Source organism: Eptatretus burgeri, chromosome 17 (genome assembly GCF_056783735.1).
Source record: "Eptatretus burgeri isolate ZD-2024b chromosome 17, Ebu_testis_v1, whole genome shotgun sequence".
NCBI classification, from domain to species: domain Eukaryota; kingdom Metazoa; phylum Chordata; class Myxini; order Myxiniformes; family Myxinidae; genus Eptatretus; species Eptatretus burgeri.
Genome location: NC_140977.1, coordinates 13,779,436 through 13,794,758, shown reverse-complemented (window position 1 = coordinate 13,794,758; position 15,323 = coordinate 13,779,436). Strand labels below are relative to the sequence as shown.

General features: G+C 45.0%; 2 protein-coding genes across 4 annotated transcripts in view; one reads left to right on the top strand and one right to left on the bottom strand.

The window, feature by feature from the left end:
- Positions 1-1,786, bottom strand: part of LOC147009354 (uncharacterized) — a 72,488-nt gene extending 70,702 nt beyond the window's left edge. For 2 of the 3 annotated variants that reach the window (XM_085861977.1, XM_085861979.1), the window contains exon 1: positions 1,647-1,786. The gene's annotated coding sequence lies outside the window, so the exon portion shown is untranslated. The remainder of the gene's footprint in view (positions 1-1,646) is intronic. The other variant, XM_085861980.1, reaches the window with a different exon arrangement.
- An 11,768-nt stretch (positions 1,787-13,554) lies between these two features.
- LOC147009353 (uncharacterized) overlaps positions 13,555-15,323 on the top strand; it is an 82,928-nt gene continuing 81,159 nt past the window's right edge. The window contains exon 1 of the mRNA XM_085861181.1: positions 13,555-13,693. Within this exon, the coding sequence (XP_085717307.1) occupies positions 13,591-13,693 (103 nt within the window). The 5' untranslated portion in view covers positions 13,555-13,590. The remainder of the gene's footprint in view (positions 13,694-15,323) is intronic.

Genomic DNA, 15,323 nt, shown 5'->3' with positions numbered 1-15,323 from the left:
CACCAAAATCGATTCGATTAGTCCTTGTCACACATCCAACATGTCCATCAAGTTTCATCGGAATCCGTCCACAACATTTTTTATATATCATGCAATATCGTTTTTAGCCCCATCTCTCAATGGTGATATAATTTTAAAATTAAATAATTATTGTATCTGGATGCAGATTCGGATCTTCCCCAAAACTGAATGAATTCGTCCTTGTCACACACCCAACCTGTCCACCAAGAATCCATCCATAACCTTGAGATATTGTGCTATATATCCTTTTGGCCCGATCCCTCAATGGTGAAGAATCATTTGAAAATTCTCAGATCTTCACCAAAATTAAGCATTGCTCTCCTTGGCCGGTCACCTACACACGCAAGAAATTTCAGAACGATTGCTTGAAAATTGTGGCCCGAAATCATGTGACAAACAGACAGACAAACAAACAAACAAACAAACACTACAGACCAACATACTGAGAAAAAAATTTTTTTCGCCGTATGGAATGAAAATTTCATTCAGTTTCAGGATTTGTTTCTACAATTAGCATGCCCAATATTTAATGGTTCCCCAATTTCTTCAACCCCGAGGAGTCTGAAAGCACCGAGTGGCCGTTCATTTATTACATTTTTTAACGTTGACAATTTTTTTTCGGCCTTGACCCAATTTTTACGGTCATGAGCCAATTATGTACATTTCAACATTTTTCACCAAAACTCGACTCAGGCTTATCCAATCAGAATGAAATTACCCTCTTCAGATAACGGAGTAAGACGTATTTACATCATACCCCTCCAAGTTAAAAAGGTCAAGGTCAAATGGTGGTCTGAAAATTAACAATATCACGTGTTTTGGTCATCGCTCCATTTTGCCAACGCAGAATCTGAAAACCCACTTGGCCTTCCAATATGTTCTTCCATTGTCATGGTATACTTGCATTCAAGTTGTGCACCTGATATTGTATTGTCCTTGACCTAATTTTTTTTTTTTTTTTTAACCACGTTTTTAATCACAACTTGAAATTTAAAAAAACAACATTTTCATGATGTCGCGTTTTATGGATACATTGTGGATGGAGAAACATATTCTTAATTTACATTTTATCACAAAATGAATAAATGTCAAGGTGATAATGCAGCGGCGGCGTTCGGGTCATGCAGTCCATGCAATTACCAAGGGCCCCCCACGTGACTGGTTAGGGTGCACAACGTTTGGAGGAGGAGGTGGTGGTTGGTGTTGGTGGTGGTGGTGGTGGTGGTGGTGGTGGTGGGGTTGTGGGTCTTACCTTGCTGACAAAACAAATGAACTTGTGAGTGGTATTAAACACAGCACAAAAGGAACATTGCAACTTTTCCGAACCCCAAGTAAAGTAGCTACACCCTTTAGATTCTGACACAATTCGTCCCCATTCCACGGTCCACGGACATGAAGATACAGACACCAAATTGAGGATTTAGTATGACGTCAGGGCCCCAGTGGTCACGTGGTGGGCCGAAAAAATGAACATCGCGGGTCTCGTCACGTGATTACCCTTGATAATCGCCGATATCTAATTAAAAAACAGGTTATAATCTGTACCACGAGTTTAATGTAACTCACGAATATATTTAAAAACCAGAAATCTTCACAACACAACATTTCCTCTACTCACAACTCACTTTGGAAAAGGTTTCGTTCCCTGTGCAGAACCCGGGAACATGGATCCACGCTTGATCAACACACGACTCTTCTTCTTCCCTTTCCTATTATATATTACATGTCTCCAATCCCTCCCGATCGTTATTTCATCCGCTCTAACGTGTATTACCAGCCGAGAATTTTACTTCAAATCATTTTACGCAAAAATATCCAACGGTGAAAAATAAATAAATGAGGTGAAAAGAAGGTTCGACAAGCCAAGCTCGAAGATGCACCCTCGGTGGTATTCTGAGCGGTTTTTTTTGGTGAACCTTGTGAGCTTCATACTCAACGCGTGCACATTAGTGAGGAAACTAAGCTAAATATAGCATAACAATTGTGCATTTTTTGAGGAAAGCACCAAATTTGGCACACGAGTAGCCTATCATATTATGAACAGATTTGGATATTGGGCCATCTCAAAATTTTTGATGGCAGTGGAAAATGGCTGCCACAGCCATCAGCGACTGAATTTGAGATGGCCCAATATCCAAATCTGTTCATAATATGTTTGACCTCATGGGCTGATGGGGTCATCCACCGACATCACAAAAATGCATTGCTGCCGGGTCTGACCCGTGGCTTTCCCCCCAAAATCACTCAATTAGTGACGCCATTACCGAAACACCTAATTTCCTCAATATCTGGCAAACTATGCATGATAATATCATGAATAAGGTGTCCATACCTATGTTTTCATGGTCAACCATTACCCTGATGCGATGCATGTTGCAAGAAAATGTATAGTTTACCACGTAAATGCATGGTTCATCCGTTAAATTAGCGACGCCATTACCGAAACCTCACTCTCTGAAAAACTGTGCCTGATATCATAAATAAGGTGTCTATACCGATATTTTTATGGTCTATCATGACCCTGACACCTGTGTTATTACTGGGAAATGTGTAGCTTACCATGTGAATGTGTCGCCCACCCGCTCATTAAGCGACCCCATTACCGAACAACGATATATGGAAAACTTGCAAATGTGCAGTTCATATAAATAACTTGATGTCCTCTTCGCATTACAAGTCTTCTCTTTCACTTTCATCACTCTCATCACTGTCCTCACTCCAAGCATGATCAGTGTTCCCACAAAGAGTGAGCGGCATTAAATGAAATTGTGGCAATTTTAACAAGACGACGACGACGACGACGACGACGACGACGACGACGACGACGACCTCGTCGTCGTCATGGTCCTCTGTGCCGTTAAACTCTCAAAATACCACCGGGGGTGTATCTTCCAGCTTGGCTTATCGGACATTCTTTTTCCTTAGTTTTTCACCGTTAGATATTTTTGTTGGGAATGATTTTTAAGAAGATTCTAAACTGGAAGAAATGCTCTGGTAATTTAGGTTAGTGGGGATGAGATAATGATCGAGGGTGATTGGAGAGATGTCATGTAAAAAAGGAAAGAGAAGAAGAAGAAGAAGAAGAAGAAGAAGAAGAAGAAGAAGGAGAAGAAGAAGAAGGAGAGGAAGAAGAATAGAAGGAAAAGGCTGGAAGAAGAAGAGTTGTGTGTGCATCAAGCGTCGATCGGTTTTCTTGAGACACAAACAGGGAAATAAACATTTCTTGAAGCGAGTTGTGAGGGGAGGAAGTGTGGTGAAGATTTGTTGTTCTTAAACCTCGTGAGTAGCAATAATTTACTGATTAATATGGAATAGGCAAAGCGGAGAAGCGAACGTAGAATTCTTCTTACATTCGATGCTGCAATTCCCGGTTACTTCGGCCTGGATTCGGGATCAGCGATCGAATAATGTAAATCACGAGTAAAAATGATTTTTTGATGATGCGGGAGATATCTTTATTAAAATCAGTGGAGGAAATATACACCATGTGTGATATTTGGGTGTTTCATGTCTCCGACGATGCCTTTATCTCCTGGGACGCATTATTCCCCTTGACAAAAACCGGAAGCAAAAAAAACCCGGAAGCAAAAGGGTCATAGCCAACAACACGGATTGCAAATTGCCAGGGTATTGTGTTGTTGTTTCCTATTCTCTCATGTGCACGTGTTGAGTAAAAAAAAAAACCAGAAGCAAAAAAAAAAACGGAAGCAAAAGGATCATCGCCAACAACACGGATTCCAAATTGCCAGGGTATTGTGTTGTTGTTGTTGTTGTTGTTGTTGTTGTTGTTGTTGTTGTTGTTGTTTCCTATTCTCTTATGTGCACGCCTTGAGTAATATGGAATAGGCAAAGCCGAGAAGCGAACATAGAATTCTTCTTACATTCGCTTCTGACTTTACCTATAACTTGTTCACAACTGTATACTTGCCAACTCTACCATGGTACATGTAAGCGCCGCACAGCTGATGATTTTGACGCAATTCCCGGTTACTTCGGCCTGGATTCGGGATCAGCGATCAAATAATGTAAATCACGATTAAAAATTATTTTTTGATGATGCGGGAGATATCTTTATTAAAATCAGTGGAGGAAATATACACCATGTCTGATATTATTTGGGTCTTTCATGTCTCCGACGATGCCTTTATCTCCCGGGACGCATCATTCCCCATGACAAAAACTGGAAGCAAAAGGGTCATAGCAGACGACACGGATTCCAAATTGCAAGGGTATTGTGTTGTTGTTGTTGTTGTTGTTGTTGTTGTTGTTGTTGTTGTTGTTGTTTCCTATTCTCTCATGTGCACGCGTTGAGTAATGTGGAATAGGCAAAGCCAAGACAGCGAACGTAGAATTCTTCTTACATTCGCTTCTGACTTTACCGATAAACGCTGTGCGGTGTATAAACACGATCGGGTTTGATTTCTATGTTGAGAATATTAAACACTGTGCGGTGTATAAACACGATCGGGTTTGATTTCTATGTTGCGAATATTAAACACTGTGCGGTGTATAAACACGATCGGGTTTGATTTCTATGTTGCGAATATTAAATGCTGTGCGGTGCATAAACATCATCGGGTTTGATTTCGATCTTGTGAATAAAAAATAATTGAATAAATAAATAAACACTTCCGGTCATTATCTCCCGGCATGCATCATTCCCCATGACAAAAACCGGAAGCAAAAGGCTCATAACGGACGACACGGATTCCAAATTACAAGGGTATTGTGTTGTTGTTTCCTATTCTCTCATGTGCACGCGTTGAGTAGGAAGCTCACTACGTTCGCTATAACATGTTTCTTAACTCGATACCAGCGATCAGGGTGACCACGCGACGTGACCCGCGATGTTCATGTTTTTCGGACCACCACGTGACCAATGACGACTTTATTCATTTGTGGACCTCATGCAACACAATGGTGGAACAGTTGAGGCCCTGTCGTAATTTAAACTACGCAATCTAGTGTTTGTGTGCCTGTGGTCGATGTGTTTGGTAGTTAATTATCAAATCTTAACCAAACTCGCCAGGGGGACGAATCGTGTGAGAAGGTAAAGGGTGGATCTACTTTGTTATCCTCAAAGCCTCACTCCCCTCACTCCCACCCTCATCCTCACCCCACCCCCACCCTCATCCTCACCCCCAACCTCATCCCCACCCTCACCCCCACCCCACCCTCATCCTCACCCCCAACCTCATACTCATCCCCCCACCATCATCCTCACCCCACCCTCACCCACACCCCTCACCCACACTCCTCACCCCCACCCTCATCCTCACCCCTCCCCCACCCCCATGGTTCGTAAGTTCCCATCGATGTAATTTCTGTTCCTCTTTCCGTGCAATGAAAAAGGAGTTAATTTTTTATGATTTTTAAAATAATTTTCACCTTCTGTTGAACGATCTTTCCCTTTTCATCCCCGTTCGGTAATTACCTTTCATCTTCAGCTGATCCAACGGACTTTTGATTTAAAACCGACATGGGACAGGTGGGTTAGTCCATTTACTAATGGGGGGGGGGGGGTGTTTTGTTCATCGTGCAATGAATCATCGTGTGGATTTACTCAACAATATCCATCGATTTGTATTTACACATCCTCTGTCCTTGTATGTGAGCCCTTCTCACCAAACAATATCTACATTTCCCTGTGCTTGCCAAACGAAAACCAAGGTTTGACATTTGGTTGCGTACGTGTGGCATGTGTGCGTGTGTCTGCATTTTAAAAATTCATTTTCTTGGCAACCGTTTGTCTGATTGACACAAAATTTTACCAGAGGAGTGCCTCTGCCTGTATATATATATTTTTTATTCATAATTATGACGTCATAAGTCGCACGTGATATGGACGTCATCTTGGAAAAACGTTCCACCTCGATATCTCCCTCACCGCTCTGGAAAAAATTGAAACATGGCTCATTGTCAAGTACTCCCAATGGGGAATAAGATATGTTGCTGATGATGCCATTGGTGCCTTAATTGTGACATAATTTGACAAGTACAACGCTTTATCTGATCCGAATGAAAAAAAATATTTACCTCTGCAATTATTAGTCCGATGGACACAAAATTTTCAGAATATGAGCGACGACTCCTGTATAATTTTTTGAAATAATTATGACATCATAGGTCACGTGTTGCAGGTGCCATCTTGGAAAAATTGAAAAAAGTTGCACCTTCATCTCCAAAACTGCTCCATGGAAAAAATTGAAACTTTGCTAATTGTCAAGTACTCCCCTTGGGAAATAAGACATCTATCTATAATTCCAGCTCTGTGTGTGTGTGTGTGTGTGTGTGTGTGTGTGTGTGTGTGTGTGTGTGTGTGTGTGTGTGTGTGTGTGTGTGTGTGTGTGTGTGTGTGTGTGTGTGTGTGTGTGTGTGTGTGTGTGTGTGTGTGTGTGTGTGTGTGTGTGTGTGTGTGTGTGACCGCTGTTTCTCGACAACCACTGGTCCGATCTTTTTTTTTTTTTTTTTTTTTTTTTTTTTGTATACCTTGGTCGAGGCTCGTATGAGAGCTAACACACAACTCACAGCAAGGAGGCATGAGACAAGAGGGGCGGGAGTGGAAGGGACAAAACATTGGGGAACAGACACAGGTGAACTGTGGAAGGATGGGGAAGGATGGGGATGGGACGGGGAACATGGCGAGGGGAAGATGGACATTAAAGGGACTTTCAGGAAGGAAAGCAGGAGAATTGAAGGAAGTGGGCTTGGGTGGATTATCGGGGGTAGAAAAGATCGAGGATTTGGATGGGGGAAGATAAGAGGTGGTGGTGAACAGCTGTTTTGAAAGCCTGGAGGGAAGAATGGGAAAGAATAGAGTGAGGAAGTTTATTCCAAAGGCGGGAAAAAGAGGAATGAAAGAGTGAAGATGAGCAGTGATTCGTGATTTTGGTAGTTTTACCAGAAGGGGGTTGTTGGCGGACCTTGAGCGCCCTGTGGAAATGTGGTTGGGACAAATCACAGAGAGAGCAGGGGGCAAGGCTGGAGAGGAGTCGGTAGAAGACAGAAAGACCACCGACCAACCTGCGGTGATTGAGTGAGAGGCCCAAAGACTCAGCTTCATTGCGGGAGATGCCAATGATCTTAAAAGCCCTGGTTTCGACAGCGTGAAGTCGAGAAAGGTGGGAGGCAGGAGCACCAGCCCAGAGGGGAGAGCAGTACTCCATCAGGCTACGGACAAAAGCTTTGTAAGTGGTCAGGAGCTCAAGAGGGCCAAGGAAGGACTTTGCACGACGGAGGATTCCCAGTCGGCGACTGGCTTTTGAGGCAAGGTTGGAAATGTGACTTTCCCAGGAAAGGTCATGGCAGATAGTGAGACCCAGAAGCTTGAAAGAAAAGACTTCTTCCAGAGGATTGTTGAGAAAGTGGATGGGGGGGTTTTGTAAACGGTCCTTTCGAAGAGACATAGTGAGAGTGTGAGATTTGTCTGGATTGAAAGACATGTTCCACGTGTTGGACCAGTTTGTGATTTTATCCAGATCTGCAGTGAGCGAAGAAGCTGCTGCTTGCCGGTCTGAGGGATGACAGATGGTACGGCAGAGGGTGGAGTCATCGGCAAAGAGAAATAGAGGATTTTCCAGAGAGTCCGAGAGATCATTGATGAAAACCAGAAAAAGAACAGGGCCCAGAACGCTACCTTGAGGAACTCCAGCCTGCACAGGAAGAGGGGATGAAAGAACTCCATTTAGGGCCACACGTTGACTGCGACAGGAGAGGAAGTCTGCGAGCCATGAGTGGAGATGGCCTTGAATACCATGGGAAGAGAGTTTGGTGAGTAGGGCAGGGTGCCAGACTGTGTCAAAAGCACGTGATATGTCCAGGGATACGGCTCGGATTTCCTGTCTGGCATTGAGGACCTCCATCCATTGATGGGAGAGCAGTAGCAGCATATCTAGGGTAGAGTGACCTGGTCTGAAACCAAATTGATGATTGGAAATCAAGCCATTGGAGAAGAGGAAGGATTTCATGTCTGAAGCGATGATGGATTCCATAACCTTGCTGATGATTGGGAGAAGGCTGATTGGTCTATAGTTACAGGGATCTGTTTTTGCACCTTTTTTATGCAGGGCAGTGATGTTAGCAGATTTCCAAGCAGATGGCAGATGACCTTGGGAAAATGAGAGGGTGAATAGAACAGAGAGAGGGTGAGCAAGAGCAGAAGAGCAGGCTTTGAGGACACGTGGGCTGATGCCGTCTGGACCGGTTGCAGAATCTGACTCGAGGTTTGAAAGCAAGCTCTCCACCTTGTCAGGAGAAAAGGATACAGAGTCCAGGGACAGTTGGGTGCGACTGGGTAAAGTGGGTAGAGATAGTGATGGGTTTGGGACACAAGATTTAGCTGCAAACACCGAGTTTAGACATTCAGCTTTATCACGTGTGGAATCAGCAGTGCGGCCATTTGAGGTAAGGGAGGGGATGGAGGGGGAACATACACCAGAAACAGATTTGATTAAACGCCACCAGGATTTTGAGGAGGGAGAGAGGTTTGAGAGTTCAGACTTGAGATGAGAAAGATGTTGTTTTCTGGCTCTCCTGAGGGCAGCTACACACTTGTTCCGAGCTTTGTGGAAAGAACTGAGATTGCCCTCAGTTGGGTTTGCTTTCCATGAGGCAAAGGCAAGTTGTTTCAGGACAACTGCCTCGCCACAAGCTTCAGTAAACCAAGGGCGGGAGGAAGGGTAAGACAACTGAACACGAGAGGGGATAAATCTGTGCATGAGGGAGAGCAAGTTTCTTTGAAAGAATTCCCAGGATGAGTTGATGTTTGAGAAAGTAGTGATAGGAGACCAGTCTGTAAGTTTGATGGCTGCCGGGAGACCCTGCCAGTCGGCTTGAGTGAAATGCCAGACTCGACGGCGGTGAGGTGGTTCTCTGATAACAGCCAGAGAGATGTCCACTTTAACAAGGACGTGGTCAGAAGAACCAATTGGAGCGAAGGAAGAGCAGCAGATATTGTCAGGGAAATTTGTCAAAATCAGATCCAGAAGAGATGGAGTACCATTGGTTGAGATCCGGGTCGGGAAGTTGACCGATTGAGTCAGTCCCAATGAGTCACAGAAAGCTTTTGCTGATGTCCCATGGCAGGTGAGAGAGGTACCCACACCTAGCCAACTGGCGTGATGACAATTGAAGTCGCCACATAAGAGGAAAAGAGAGTTTGGATGAGAAGATAGAAGATGGTCCATGTTTTCGGAGAGTGAGGTGTAGATGGAGTCATCACTGTTCGGTGGACGGTACAGTACACATATAAACATGAGGTGGGAGTGGAGGGGAAGCCGAAGCCAGAGGTATTCCTGGGGGTGTGGGGGAGTGAGAGCAGTGCAGGGAGAGTGAGGAATAGAGTCTTTGATGAAGAGAGCAACACCTCCACCAGGACGAGGCTCAGGTCTGTCATACCGTAAGAGGGAGTAACCAGGGAGAGATACTTGGGAGTCAGACACGTCTTGGGAGAGGAAAGTTTCTGTTAGGCAGATAATGTCTGGTTTGTCAGTGGCAACCTGCATGGAAAGATCTGAAAGGTTTGAGCGAAGGCCCCGGATATTTGAGGTCCACACTTTTAATGAAGAGGTAGGGGAGGAGTCTTTGGGTGCAGGAGGTGGGGGGGGAGGGTAGGACGAGGGACGAGGGGGGGAGGTAAGGAGGGTTGCTGAAGGAGTGTGGGGAATTGCAGAATAGCGAGGGGAGGGGGCCGAATGAGGAGGAGAAAAGGCTCTGTGGTGCTGGGGAGAGAGGGGGGACAAGAGACAAGGAAGATGGCAGTTGAGTATTTGAGGAGGTGGAGTGAAGAGATGGAGGTGAGAGGGCAGTGGAGGGAGGCAGGTTGGTGGATGAGAGGGGGGGCAACTTAGAGAAGGAAGAGTGAGGGGGATGAAAGGTGGGAGAAAGGTGAGGGGGGAATTTTTGAAAGAGGTAGAGGGAGGCTTGGAGGGAGAAGAGTGGGATGGTTGCTTTGAGAGTGAGAGTGAGGGGTGAGGGGGTGAGTTGGCACTGAAGTTGGAAAAAAAGAATGGTTGATGGAAAGCGAGCATCCTTGGCAAACTGTGGTTTTTAAAAGTTTTAGGTCAGAGATGCGATTTAACACAATTCTTGATGGATGCAATGAAGGCGGAATCAGAGCATGGAGAGAAGAAGCGCTGTAATAGTTGGATTTTTAGGCAAGGAATGAAGGAGAGGTCGAAATGAAAGCAGTCTGTTGAAATAGCAGAAGAGTAGTGCATTGTGAAACAGTAAAGAGTACCACATGTGTGAGAGAGGAAGATGAAGCATCATAAGATCGTTTTTGTTGTTAATATTAATGTATGAGAGAGTTCAACAGATTAGGTCATGGAAATGTAAAAAAAAAAAAAAAGAAATCGAGGAAGACGAGGAGGAAGTTAAGAGGAAGAAGAAGTAGCAGAATCGGGAGAAGGTGAGCGTGTTGTTGTTGTTGTTGTTGTTGGGTATATATATATATATTTTTTTTTTTTTTTTTTTTTGAGATAAGAAAGAGATTAGTTGGGAGAATGGGGGATGTTTGGAAAGTGGGGAGGATGAAAATTGAAGGTAATGGGGAGGATAGAAATTGAAGGTAATGGGGAGAAAAAACAAACAAACAAACAAAAAAAACGATCGAACACCAAGTGGAACCGGTAGGCCTCAAGCCTAGGACTAGGCCTCAAACACCAGGTAAGAACGTCGACATAAATACTCACAAAATAGCACGATTTTTGAAACAAAACCGAACTAGGAACACACATTAACATGTAGCTGAGAAAATTAAACAGTTAAAACGGGACAAATAACAACCGGAACTTAACTTTGAGAATGTCAGCAGGGAGCCCCGAAGGAGACCTCTTGCCGCTCAAAACCGGAACCGCAATTGAAAACTAAAACCGGAACCGCAATCTAATTGAAACTTGCCAGATATATTGCTGGGGACCTGAGGGTGTGCCTTTTCAAGGTTTGAGATTAATCGGACAAGTGCTTCCCAAGTTATGGCCATTTATTTACCAAACCAATGACAAGACGCGTTGTTGCGTGGGCGTGGCCGATGGGGAAGGGAAGCTCAGCCGCGTTCCCCATTACAGGTTACAACGTGCGGGCTTCCGGATAGTGATAACTTCGTGTATTCTCATAGTTTCTCCATTTCTTATGCGCATTTATAAATAAACACAATGCCCCAAGTTATGATCGTTTTCATATTAGACGGTGCATAAATTTCAGTAACATCAGAATGCTGGTATGGTCCGAACCAGGAAGTAATTTTTTTTCTCTCTTCTCTTCTCTTTTTGTTTTTCCTTGCGACGACATTGCGAAAAGGTAAAATACGTTGGCGCAAATTGAATAATTGGCCATTAAAACCTAAATTGCGAATCATAGTAACTGTGATATGCGAACTTCCGCGCCACGCACGTATGGGCACGCGAGAGCGAAGAAACGGCCTGTGTGGTTGTTGTTTCTTGCTCGTGGTTGGAATATTTATTTATAATTTTTTTTTTGTTTTTACGGGCACGTACTAGTCTATTCATAATTCCAGCAATGTGTGTGTGTGTGTGTGTGTGTGTGTGTGTGTGTGTGTGTGTGTGTGTGTGTGTGTGTGTGTGTGTGTGTGTGTGTGTGTGTGTGTGTGTGTGTGTGTGTGTGTGTGTGTGTGTGTGCGCGCGCGCGCGCCTGCCTGCCTGCCTGCCTGCCTGCCTGCCTGCCTGCCTGCCTGCCTGTCTGTCTGTCTGTCTGTCTGTCTGTCTGCCTGTCTGCCTGTCTGTCTGTCTGTCTGTCTGTCTGTCTGTCTGCCTGTCTGTCTGTCTGTCTGTCTGCGACCGCCGTTTCTCGACGACCGCCGGTCCGATCTGATTGAAACTTGCCAGGAATATTGCCGGGGACCCGCAGATGTGCCTTTTCAAGGTTTGATATTAATCGGACGAGCGATTCCCAAGTTACGGCCATTTATCTGTCGACCAATGACAAGACACGGTGATATGACGTCACGAATAACGTCACAATTAATGTTTATTAATTTTTTCTTTTTAAATTTTTTTTTTGCACGATTGACGTTACAATTCTTCTTCTTCGTTTGCTATGACGTCACAATCGACGCTGGGGACCTGAGTATGTGCCTTTTCCAGGTTTGATATTAATCTGACAAGCGGTTCCCAAGTTACGGCCATTTATCTGTCAACCAATGACAAGACACGGTGCTATGGGTGAGAGTGGGGGCGAGAGAGAGGAGGGGGAGAGAGAGGAGGGGGAGAGAGAGGGGCGTCACAATTCAAGAGAGGTGGGGTGAGAGTGGGGACGAGAGAGAGGGGCGAGAAAGGAGGGGGGAGAGAGGGGAGGTGAGAGAGGGAGAGGGGCGTCAATTCAAGAAAGGAGGGGTGAGAGGGGGGTTGAGAGTGGGGGCGAGAGAGAGGGGGCGTCACAATGCTTCTTCTTCGTTTGATATGACATCACAATTGACGCTGGGGACCTGAGTATGTTTCCCAGGTGTTTCCCAAGTTATGGCCATTTATGATACGGTTGCTCCGATCAAATTGAAACAATTCCCTAATCCAGTTGTCGTTTACGAGAGCGAAGGAATGAAGCTGCACATACTGGCCCCCACCTAGGGGCCCGCACCTACGGGCCCGCACTAGTGTTAATGATGACATCAGTGCCTTAATTATGACGTCATAATTCAACAGGTACAACGCTTGATTCCATCAGTATGAATTATATTTCTCTGCAATTATTGGTCCGGTTGACGTGAAATTTTCACCATCGGAGCACCTCCTCCTGTAGAATATGTTAATGATAATTATGACATCTTAGGTCACTTGGTACAGGCACCATCTTGGAAAAACTTCGCACCTCTATATCTCTGAAATCACTCCATGAAAAATAATTGACACCTTGCTCATTTTTAACCACTCCCCATGCGGAATAAGATATGTTTATGAAGATGTCATCAGTGCCTTCATTATGACATCATAATTCGACAAGTACAACACTTATGAATTTGTTTTTTCACAATTTTGGACACAAAATTTTCACCATCAGAGCACCTCCTCCTGTAAAATATTTCAATGATAATCATGATGTCATAGGTCATGTGGTACAGGTGTCATCTTGGAAAAAAAAAATGTTGCACCTCTATATCTTCAAAACTGTTAAATATGCTGGGTAAGTATTCTATGAACACCATCTCGTTCCAAAACTGCTGAACAGGCTCAGATTTTATATCAGTATCAAAACATTTGTACATTTTATATGTCGCCAAATCAAAATTTACATCAACATGGAATACAATGACAGTATTGGCTTAAGAACCTGCAACATGTACAATTTATTTTTGGGGGGTTGTCAAAAGGTGCGAGTTTGTGTGAGATGCTGTAACTGATTTAGACAAACGATAAGGTCTCAAGTACAGAGGTAGTTCATATGTAGGTACTGTGTGGGATCAAGGGACTCATGGAGGAGCAAACATCAGGAAGAGTGGTTTGTTTACTGCCTCTTTTAAGGTTCATCCTCCGTGTACTGTACTCTCTCGTTGGCTGATGGAAGGATTCCTGTCATGTGCAGCCGGAATCGGAACAGCCGACCGTGCTCGAGTGTGAAATGAAGGTTGAAGAGCTGGAAGGATTTCCTGACATTCTACAGATAAAAATTGAGGATGTGGACTCCTTTGGTCTGGAAGAGGAGGAAAGTGACCAGCTGAATGGTGAGTTATATGATCTTCACTTCTGATGGGATCTGTGTTTGTTTCGTTTAAAATGTTTTATTATTTTTGAACACACATGATAGAGGCTCGTGAAATACCAAGAGCACAATGGAAAGGGGGAAACGACAACAGCAGAGTAGAAGGACACATCGGTGTGAACAAGATGCACACAAGTTGAATGAAACACCAGAAGAAGAGAAAGTTGAAATCTGGGATGAAACAGAAAAGTAACAAAACAACCACCTACCAAATGTAAAGAGGTGAGGGAGAAGGGGAAAAATCAGAATGACCAGAAAAGGGGATTGTTTTGGAATACAATCCCTTTTCCAAGTGAGATTTGCCAGAATTGAAGGACATGTTCCACGTTTTTTATGCAGCTTGTGATTCCATCAATGTCTGAAGAGTGGGAAGAGGCTGCTACTTTTCTCTCTGAAAGATGCCACGGTAGAGGGTGAAGTCATCAGCAAACAGATAATAATGAGGATTTTCTGGAGAGTCAGAGAGAATGTTTTTTTTTTGTTTTTTTTTGTTGGTTTTGTTGGTGAAGAATAGGACTGGGCCCAACACACTGCCTTGGGGCACTCCAACCTTGACAGAGAGAGGAGTTAAAGGATTCTGTCGGGAGGCACGTGTTTGCTACGAGAGTAGAGGAAGTCAGTAAGTTCTGTGTGGAGGTGGCCTTGGATTCCATTTGAAGAGCAATGTGGTGTTCCAGGCTGGGTCTGAAGCTCGAGATATGTCTCCAGAGATGACCATGATCTCTTGTGTGACATTGAGGACCTCCATCTTGAGTTATTGCCTTTTGTTGGTGTGGTGTCGTGGATAGAAGATGCTTAGCAGGCAGACACGAGCGGGGGAACAGTCGAGCCGGGCTGTGTTGCACAAGCGCGAGCGCGGGCGTACTTTGCCCGCGGCTCCCCTTTATTACGTACTCAGCACACTCACAAGCCGGCGACTACAGCATTGCTACAATGCCTCAGGCGGCGCGCACTCCTTATACCCCTGGCAGACACAATGACCACCACGACCACTCCTCCCCTCATCATGCCCCGCCCTGCATGCCCGCAGGCCATACCACACTCCCTCCTAAAAGTATGATTATTAAATGATCACCATCATAATAAGCATAAACAGCACGAAGTACTACGGTACAACAGTAGACAAGGTACAAAAAAGAAAACGGCGAAGTATAAAAGCACATCACATCATACAACGTGTGAAGCGAGCTACTGGAGAAGCACAGCAGCACAACGCAGCAAAAACGCCCCCAGGCGGCTCATGCTTACATGGCCCTTTATCAAACGCCTCCGGCCCATAAGGCGGCACCTCTTTCCCAGCCAGACCTGAAACAGATAAACCTTCCGAGGCCGGACCCCCGCTGTCTGGAACCCGCGGCGCCACTGCCAGACCCGACCGACCTTGGTGGGGGCGCTGAACAGCGCCCTTGGCTGGAAGCAACAAACACTCCCCAACACCCCACGCACCACAATCAGTTGAGATTCCACCGCATGGCCAAAACGGCCTTGAGCGAACCCAGAGAGCCGCGCCCCAGGCGCCAGGCACGTCTGACCTTGCTGAAAGCAGAGGTGGGGGTAACGCCGACCAGCGCACGAGTCCCGGCTCCGATTCG